Raw genomic sequence first — 10,014 nt, forward strand, 5'->3', positions numbered from 1 at the left:
GCTGCACCGATCTCCTTTTTAATGTCATTTCTAATGACATCACCAACTGCTTCAATTAAATCGTTCTGTATTCTGTTTCACAGGCTAGAAAATATAGTGGATGTCCCAAAATGACTCGCTAGCCTGTCATCTTTCTGAGCGAAAGCATGTAATAGTTCAACATAGTTGCCACGATGAGCAGAGCCCTTACTTTCATCATTTCCACGAAATGCCAGCTGTTGTTTGGCAAGGAAGCAGGTGGCATTGATGAGATCTTTTAAAATCTCCCGCTTCTCCTTTACCTTAGCATTGTGGATGCTGATGTTGAGTCTTCGCTCATTTTTGATGAGGCTCCGTTGTAAGATTTTCAGGTCGCAATATCCCATTTGAGTCCAGACATTGTCACAAATTGAGAACAGAAGGCAGGAAAAGCAGAAAAGGCGCTTTCTTGCTGGACATCCACACAGCCAGCCTTTTCGTTTCGTGTGTACCAGTCCGCCTGAAAAGCCTGAGCGAGTATTGTGTCCCGTTGTCTGAAGCAAACCTTTTAGCTCCGGTGTTGGTCTTCCTTTAATTATTACCTCCTGCTTCGATTGAAAGTCCAGTTTAGAAAATTCTTTCAATTTCGATATGTAATCCTCCATTCTGAAAGTGAGGCCAAGCAACACGAAAAAAATGACTGCAGGGTTGCACTTTACTTGCTAAGCGTTTACTGTAGCTTTCTGTCTCTAATTCTATTATTCTGCAGACGTGGAGTAAGAAGTATCTCTGGAATCACAAGCGCCCCCTGCCCGTCATGAGGCGGGAGAACTGTGTGCCTCACCTACGCACAGCGTTTTGATAAAAATAAAACAAAATAAACACTGTAGTGCAGTGTTTATAATGTACAATGACTCTACATTATATACACCAGCTAAATTGTAGAAATTTAGTTCATATACTAAACGTGTTTGAACGCTTTAATAGCGATATGCAGAAGGACAGCAATGCGGTCTCACTGCAGAGCAAGCCAGCACAGTAAGCATAGTGATTGCGCAATCCATGGTGAGGATCAGCCGGCTGGTGCCTCACTGCTCGTCTCTACTTAGTATTTGAACGGTAAATGTGAAAATTCAGCGATTTTGAAAAAAAATCCTAAAACGGTGAAGTTAAATGGACAAGAACTTCAAAGTACTAAATACATATAACTGTTTAATTTATTTTTTCATTTGATATTTCCATGACAGCTTTCCATGATGACAGGTGAGGCACTGCCTCCACTGACTGCACGTCACTGCTCTGTACAGTAGTTTAAAGAAAAAGGTCAAATATTTGACTGCCTCTCCTGCTTTGCGTCAAATTCACTTTTGTATGAAAATATCAAATTCCCTGCTCCAAATGAAAATCTGCAGTTTATTACTTATGAAGGTGCTTGGACTAAAGTGTTGTAGGTTTGCGTTTTGTTGGCAAGCTCACAATGAGAAAAGATAGAAAATCAGTGATTGAAAAAACGCGATTGGAAAGCCGGCGGAAGGAAATGGACTTGTAAGACCGTCACATTGATTTGAAAAGATGCTTTTTATCAGCATTTTGTAAGGCGCCAGAATGAAAACCAAACTTATGACAGTACATGGAAAGAGGACACGCGGGTAACATGAAAAAAAACAACAACAACAAGAAAACGGTTCATTCTTCAAGCACGCTGAATAGATTTGTTTGTTGCTCGAACGAAATATGTCACCACAATATATTTTAAAAACAGCAAAATAGCTCCCTGGTATGAAATTAGCAACAAAAAAAGAACAAACAATCCGAAAACCATCAATGAAAAGGTTTCTTCCGCCATCATCTGTACTTCTTTGCCACCTGTCTACATGAGGGATATACAGAGGACCAGAGTGATCAGCACAACTTTAGTGTGCTGACTAAGCTTTTCGGATGAGGAGCGAAACATTTAAATTTGTACAGATGAGGGCTGAAGAAACCTTTTCATCGATGGACCGCTCCCGTACGACTGCGAGCTTCTCCTAAAACCATGTTCTGGCATCACATGACATTGCACAAAACTTTCAGAAAGTAGTTTGAGCGTTTGTTCGATATCGTATTCTATTTGATTGTAATATCGGCGAGACGGTTAGCGCTGATTCAACATGAAATCAACGCACAAAAGGCTTAAAAAATGTCAACCTCAGTGGCTGTTTTTTCATTAAATGTGAGGACTTGAACAGGAAAAAAAAAAAAAAAGTCGTAAAATTGCTTTGACGCAACGTGGACGTAACCACGTCTACCTGAATGGACCCATTTTAAAATACGGCCGCCCGCCGTGAAATGGATCACGCGTTGATCACGTACGGAAATAATGTACAGACGTGGAGCGATAGAAAGATAGTGAAGAAAGCCGGCGTGGGGACGGCACGTGTCTAACTAACCTTCTAGAAGCGGCGAAAGGTGGTCATGTCCTTGGGCTCCCGGCTGGGGACGCACCAGTCGTCGGCCTCGTGGATAGTCTTGTAGTGTTTCCACGCCGACTTGTTGTACACCGGCAGCCTTTCGATGGACTCTGTGGACAGCGCCTGGGAGGACAAAAGGCAAAGACGGACGGCCTTGACATTTCCCATTGGCGGCACCCTCTTCAGGAGACGCCAACGGAGACATTTACCCGAATGTAGATGACGGCGTCGGTCCCGTAGCCTTCCAGAGAATACAGTTTCAGGTCTCCTTGGAAGTAGCGGGCGTAAAGTCGGGAAATGGGTAAGCCGTAGCCGTAACCGGCCTGCGTGGAAAATACAATCCAAGTTACTCACTCCGTTTGGGTCGTCACGTACTTACCCAAACGACACATTTATCCGCTTCCATTGGCTGAGGAAGCAAAAAAAAAATGATTGGTGCTGTACGGTCGATGACCCACCAGAGGAGGAGCCCGGGAACCGTCGATGCTCGGTCGCGGCGCGGTGGAGTACGTGTACGTGAAGAGCCTGTCAATCTTACGCAGGGGAACGCCTCCTCCGCGATCGCTCACCTGTTTGGAACCATCATTTTTCGCAGCGCTGTGAACCAACCGCCTTTGATCATATAAGGTCATGCGTCATACGTGGCCGGTGTCCAAGTCAAGGGCCGGGGGCCAAATCTGGCCCGCCACATCATTTTATTCGGCCCGCGAAGGCAAATCAAACCTGTGAAATTCCATGACGCTAGCTCAAGTCCCAACCAAAATGTCTCATTGTCGTATGGAAATCAAACAAGAGTTATTATTTCTGACTTCAAATTTGAAAACCAGTCATTGATTCATTTGTCATGGGCTCTAGATGTAATATGTGGAGGGTGATGAACTAACTCATTGGCTGCCATTGCCAAATTTATTCGGGAGTTGAAAAGTATAACACGGAGCTCCATTCCCCAATGTGTTCAGGTTCTGATAAAGCGTTGGTCAGACCTCTAGCAATGTTTTTCCCCTCACACGAGGGGGCGGCATTTGCCTTTTGTCCACGTTAGCGCTTTGTTACAGCTTCGGCTATTGTTATAGGGCTGTATAAATCAATGTGTACCGTATTTTGTACAGCTCGGATAGCTCCAGAGCCATAGAACTTGGGAATGAACTTTTTTGTTCTGGTGAAAGAAGAGAGTCTAAGCTTTCCTGTGCTGGATTGAATGTTGACGTCGTCGTAAAAGTCAATCTTGTGTGGGTCCTGCAATTGGAGTGAAAATGACTAGCTAGCCCACTCACCTTGACGGTCAGATCTTCAGTTCCTAAAGCGACCTGAACGCGAACGGGAGGATGATCCGCGGTGTCTCCGTACAGCTCCATGGTGGCCCGCATGGCATTCTACACGTGGCGGAGATGCGGAAACGGGAGAGGAGGCACGTCTGGCGGAAACTTTGGCCAAACCTACCTTGAATAATTCAAAGAGCATGTGGTACAAGTGCGATGGGACGTAGACCATGGTGATGGCTTTCTCTGTATCTTTGACTGACAGGAGAACCACATCATCAATATCAAATACGTATCGACATCAACCACTTGTATTTTTGGCTTGTTTTTGGCTACTTACCATTGTATTCCTCCAGTAGAAGCTCCGGAGAGTTCATGTAATATCTGTCGCAAAGGTTTCTTGCATTCTCATAAGCATCTCAAAAGGGGAAATGAGGAGTTGTATGAGAAGAAGAAAAAACAAAGCTGGAAAAGACGACAAACGCCTCTTTTATTGAATTGTGCTCACCTTTTACAACCTCACTCACTCGACAGTGCGGGTCAATGCCGCCGATTTGTTTGGGGTGAGCCGGATTCACTTTCACCTTGCCACCAAACAGGAGCGCTGGGAACACACACAAAGACATCAATCAATCAATCTTCTTCTTTTCCTTTCGGGTTTTCCCTTCGAGGGCTCGCCGCAGCGCCTCCATCTTCAGAGGTTTGATCCGCATGTTTTTTCAATTCCCGAATAAATTCCGGAATGGCGGTGAACGAGTAAAAAAATGTTTTGTTTTGTTTTCCTAATCTGCATCAAAATCCAAGCGATTGATAAGGGCCGCTCACTGTGCTGGTTGAGCAGCATACGGATGGAGATCCTGCTCATGTAGAAGCGGTCCAGGAAGTACTGCACGTTCTGACTCACCACCGGGTCGGTACCGTGCGTCTCTTTGTACTCCACCAGCCCCTGAGCCATTGTCGGGATCACGTCATTGTGACGATTTCGGATCTTGATCACCGCGTCTGTGAAACTGATGGGGACGCACGTTTTTACAGGGACCGGTTATGCGGCACAATTAAAAGGCCGCAAAATGAAAGCATACGTACTCAAATGTCACTTTGTCATCATCTGCATTTTTGTCTTTAAACTCGAGGATCTCCTGGAGACTTTGAACATACCTGGAAGTAGAAAATATGATTGGAAAACAGTGTCTCGGCCCAGATTTGGACCAAATTGAGTGTAAATGTGCATACCAGCTCTGGACCAGGCGCACGGATGGCGTTCTTAGCAGGTTATCTGGCAACAAGTTGATCTCCTTCATGATGTTTGCCAGCCTCACAGGCAATTCCTGCCTGAGGAAGGTGAAGGACGTTTTCTCGCAACCATTTTCTGAACCTGGATTGAAAGGGGGGAAGACACATACAATCGTTTATTGGCACTACAGAAACACTTGTTTTCGCCATAGATATCCAATATCAGAATCTTTATTCGTCCCACAATGGGGAAATTTGCAATATGAGCAATATTTAAAGCTCGTCGAATACACTAACCGCAACTGAATGATAATGGTATATATACAAAATGTCCTAAAATGGCGCACGTTGAAATTTAGAGGTTAAAAGAAGGTGTTCCAAAAAAAGAAGACCTATTCAGTTCCCGCCGTATTTTAGCTTGATTTGCTTACTGTATATTCGTGAAGCGCGTATTTTTCATACCAATATTTACGATAACTACGACTTTAAAAGTGCAATGTGAGGGGAAAAAAGGCGTTTAACAAGGCGTAAATTCATCTCCACACTTGGAAATCCAACTGCGTCGCAAAGCGAAGATCTCCAATGAACATACGTACATTGTAATGCTTGGTATGCAGTTTACGTGACATTTTCACGCCTTACCAAAATCCAGAAATTGCTTCATGGACAAAGGGGAAGGCGAGAATTTAGAATAGTAGTCGATGTCTTTTCCTATAGACACGCTGCTCCGCAGAAACCTGAAAATTCTCATGGTTGTCCTTCTCTGTCGTCCGTCCGGGCCTTACAAAACTGTGCTAATCTCCCAGCATTCGCTCCATTCCTATCGAGGTGCTATTAAACAAAAATACTATGGCAAGTAACATTTAAAAATGGCTGTCGTGTACTTTCGTGAAACGCGTGAAGGTCCCGTAGTCCACCAGGACGACCAGGTGTTTGTTTCCAATGGAAGAATGACTTCAATTGGGGCGGACGGGCAAGCGTCAAGTCTGCAGTCCGACAAACTGTGCGCATGTGCACGCAGCGACGTCCCGAAGGCACCAGGTGCGGTCAAAATAGTACACTACGCGTCCCTTTCACTGTCAATATGTACGCACTACGCAGCGACGTCCCAAAGGCACCAAGTGCGGTCAAGAAAGTACTCTCCGCGTCCCTGCGACTGCCACCTTGTTTTTCAAAACGTTACACTTTTTTTCCCAATTGTTCATGTCTCGTTGTTATGACTATATTTGTGATATCCTCAAACACTAATAATCGTTTTATGAAGAATTATAACTACAACACTCCTACTAAAATAAAAACGTTGATAAACATTCGCCGAAATGGAAAGATGGTTTACTAAAACACCTCAAAATATTTATATATGGATATTGAAGTAGTTTTGCAAGTACAGTTACCAAAACATAGATATGCCTGAAACTCGGGCAGCAGTTGTGTTTCATAAATAAATAAATAGTAAACAAAAAACGGCGTCATTGAATGACAAAGCCCAATATGGATGTACTTAATGTTTGTGCTGGTGTTACAAAAAAAAGGTTTGGCCCTCGTGGTGTCATATGGCTCGTATGTGAATCCTGTGGGTGAAAGAAACTATGACTATATATAGTTTTACATCGTGGTTATGATTTAGTCTTTTATATGTGGTGGTTCGGGTTATGGTACCGGTCCTCGTTTGTAAAGGCCGGGAGGATTATTTAATATTCGTCCGTGCGGCAACACGAAGCTGATTGCCTCGTTCCTTCGAGATGGTTCGTGATGTACCGCAAAATTTTCCGATGTAAACAACGCGCCCCGGCTCAAAAAAGATTGAAAAGAACTCATAACACTCTTCTCGTGACGAAAAAGTCGTAATATTACATGAATACCAAACAGATTGAATAAATAATCAAACGATGTTAATCGAGTTACATACACCTCGATGCCTAACAGACAAACTTTTCGCGCAAAATGATGGTTGCTAAAAAAGACAGAAAACGACCAACAAAATAACTTAAAAAATAATAGTAAAAAAAGTTCACATACCGTGAATGTTAAGTGTTAGTTAAAGTGTGTTTAAGTTTAAGTTAAAAAAAATCCGGAAGTGGTTATAAAATCGTAACTTCCGCTAGCAATAGCATGCGCCTCCTGTGTGACGATGAAACGAATTTTGTAGCCACGTTTTTTAACAGTGATGTGCAAAACAGTTTGTGTTCGTCGCTCGTTCTTGTAATGACAACTAAGGCGCGATCCATTTGATCCGAGTTCCGCCGTGCAGGAGGCGAGTTCGACACCAGCGGCCTCAACTTTCATCAAGTTGCAGCCGCGACCCGCCAAAAAATCCAGCGAGGCGCTCGAAGCCTTTTTGTCATCCGCCATCGTCCGATTGAGCGACAATGAGTGGCGGCTTCAACTTCGGCCAGCCTTCCTCGGGCTTTTCTTTCGGCGCCGCGAAGACCGCAGCTCCGACGGCTCCGACGGCACCCGCCGTGAGCTTCGGCCTGACGACGTCCACTCCCGCAGCCGCCGGAAGCGGCGGAGGCGGCGGCTTCTCTTTCGGATCGCCCGCGCAGACCGCCGCTGGCAGTAACCCGGGCGGCGGTTTTAGCTTCGGCACCCCCGTTAAGACCACCGCCGCTGCCGCCGGGAGCCTCGTGTTCGGGACCCCCGCCGCCACGACATTCGGCCCGGGTTCGACATCTCAACCCGCCCAGACCGCTGGTCTCACTTTGGGTTCCATCGCCACCCCGGCGACTTCGTCGTCTGGCTTCGGTCCGGGCTCGGGCTCGGCTGCACCCGCGGGGGGGGGGTTCTCTTTGGGGACGGCGGCACCAGTGTTAGCAACAGCGGCAGTAGCAGCAGCGCCCGCTGCAAGTGCATCCGGGGGGCCGACATTCGGAGGTTTCAGCTTTGGTGGAACCAAGGTCCAAGTCACCCCGGCGGCGACCACCACCGCAAGCGCTTCGGGTGGCGGCGGCGGCGGCTTCTCTTTTGGTTCCGGCGCCGCCGCTCCAAGTCTCCCGTTAGGAGCCCAGACCACGTCCGCAACGGCGGCTTCCGCTCCACAAGCTGCAGGTTTCAGCTTGGCAATTAAACCCTCGGCAAGTCCAGCTCCTCCCGCCGCGACCCAGGTGACCGCATCTCTCTTCTCAACCCCGACGACATCGACCGCCGCCGCGACGGGCTCCGGTTTTAGTTTTGGTGCCGCTGCGACGCCGGCCGCGCCTCCTCCGACCACCACCACCGCCGTAGCCAGCGGAGACCTGTCGTTTACGCTTAAACCTCTCGGAGCTTCCGCCTCCAGCGCCGCCGCGTCGAATTTCTCGCTCGGACTGAAAACGGTCATCAGCGCGACCCCCGCCGCCGCCCTGCCGGCCGCCGCGGCTCCCGCCGTGATGTCCTACGCCCAGCTGGAGGCCCTCATCAACAAATGGAGCCTGGAGCTGGAAGATCAAGAGCGCTATTTCCTCCAGCAAGCCACTCAGGTCAACGCGTGGGACCGCATGCTGGTGGAGAACGGCGAGAAGATCACCTCGCTTCACAAAGAGATGGAGAAGGTCAAGTTGGACCAGAGGAGGCTCAACCAGGAGCTGGACTTCATCCTGTCCCAGCAGAAGGAACTGGAGGACTTGCTGTGCCCGCTGGAGGAGTCGGTGAAGGAGCAGAGCGGCACCATCTACATGCAGAACGCCGACGAGGAGCGCGAGAGGACCTTCAAGCTGGCCGAGAACGTGGACGCGCAGCTCAAGAGGATGTCGCAGGACTTGAAGGAGATCATCCAGCATCTCAATACGTCCAGCGGCCCGGCGGACACCAGCGATCCGGTAAGATGGCGCCTAACCCCAAACTGCAAAGTATTTGCCTGAAACTGGCTTTGGCAAATATTCTTGAATATTATCAATGTTTTTTTGGCCAGCGTTTGTGAGCCACCACCCGCTAAAAAGAATCACAGATCATATAACGATGCATATATTCTTTATCCCCTTTGAGAATAACTCATCGCAGCGTGCCACTGATTCACATTGTCACGGAACAAATGAAATCGCATTTTACGAGGCTACGCTGAACTCATTCGCTGCCATTCCCCAAATTATTTGGGAATTGAAAAGTGTGACTTGGAGCGCCATTCCCAAATTTATTTGGGTTTTCTTTCCGGGGGTGTCGATAAAGCGCTGGTCAGACCTATGGAAATGTTTTTTTTCCCTTCCGTGAGGGGCCAGCATTTTTCTTTTGTCTATGTTAGCGCTTTGTTACAGCTTTAGCTGTTGTTAAAGCGCTGTATAAATCAACATGTGTAGTATTTTGAACAGCCGCCTGCATTTCAAGCTCAGATAACTCCAAACCCGTATAACTTGGGAATTAACTTTTTTTTTTCTGATGAAAGAAAAGAAGAGAGTCTAGGGTTTCTTACACCGGATTGACTGTTGTTGTAGTACTCAAACAATATTCTATGGGTCCTGGAATTGGAGTGAAAATAACAAAAACCCTGGCTGACACTGGAGCGGAAGCATTTTTGCACACGGTCTGGCAGTGATTGAGTTAACGTCTCACTTTTTCCTTTTGTCAGCTTCAACAAATCTGCAAGATCCTCAACGCCCACATGGATTCCCTGCAGTGGATCGACCAGAATTCGGTTCTCCTGCAGAGACGAGTGGAGGACGTGTCCAAATTGTGTGACAACCAACGCAAAGAGCAGGAGAAGACTTTTCGTTTGGCCTTTGACTGACCCCAAAAAAAAAACACACACTTTAGTGTTTAGTGACAAAATATTTGGGCCTTTGGTAGGCACTTAGTATGATTTCCAATTAGTGGCCATCGTTATTGGTGTGTATTTTTGTTGTTAGGTATCATCCAAGATGCTTCTTTCTTTTCGTGTCAATGTCTCAAATATCAAATCACTGATTTAATAAGATAATTTTTGGATGAATAAAATGAACAAAAAAAAAATCAGTCACTGAAAGCATTTTTTGAGCTACACGTGCATTCAAAAAATGAAATTAGTGGGCTGAGACAGAACCGCAACCGTGAACAACTGGCATTGGGATGGTCATCGGGCGAGTGAATCACTACATCGTCAGGCTGTGAACGATATTCAAGGTGACTTGTCAATTTAGCGGGATCGTTTTAGCATGACTTTTCGC

General features: G+C 46.6%; 2 protein-coding genes across 2 annotated transcripts; one reads left to right on the top strand and one right to left on the bottom strand.

Moving 5' to 3' along the window:
• Positions 1-1,517: 1,517 nt before the first annotated feature.
• Positions 1,518-5,928, bottom strand: pdk1 (pyruvate dehydrogenase kinase, isozyme 1). The gene is made up of 11 exons (XM_089002771.1): positions 5,543-5,928; positions 4,901-5,042; positions 4,754-4,825; positions 4,493-4,677; positions 4,176-4,271; positions 4,008-4,085; positions 3,849-3,925; positions 3,683-3,781; positions 2,867-2,977; positions 2,618-2,731; positions 1,518-2,531 (listed from the first exon to the last, which is right to left on the bottom strand). Exons 1-11 carry the CDS (start codon positions 5,649-5,651, stop codon positions 2,391-2,393), a joined length of 1,224 nt encoding a protein of 407 aa, XP_088858897.1. The 5' UTR covers positions 5,652-5,928; the 3' UTR covers positions 1,518-2,390.
• Positions 5,929-6,987: 1,059 nt separating this feature from the next.
• nup62l (nucleoporin 62 like) lies at positions 6,988-10,013 on the top strand. Its single transcript, XM_089001948.1, has 2 exons — positions 6,988-8,697; positions 9,441-10,013. The coding sequence occupies exons 1-2, from the start codon at positions 7,270-7,272 to the stop codon at positions 9,597-9,599; spliced, it is 1,587 nt and encodes a 528-aa protein (XP_088858074.1). The 5' UTR covers positions 6,988-7,269; the 3' UTR covers positions 9,600-10,013.
• The last annotated feature ends 1 nt before the right edge of the window (position 10,014 follows it).

The sequence above is a fragment of the Hippocampus bargibanti genome, linkage group LG08, assembly GCF_051943395.1.
Source record: "Hippocampus bargibanti isolate YZ-2025 linkage group LG08, ASM5194339v1, whole genome shotgun sequence".
Classification (NCBI taxonomy): Eukaryota; Metazoa; Chordata; class Actinopteri; order Syngnathiformes; family Syngnathidae; genus Hippocampus; species Hippocampus bargibanti.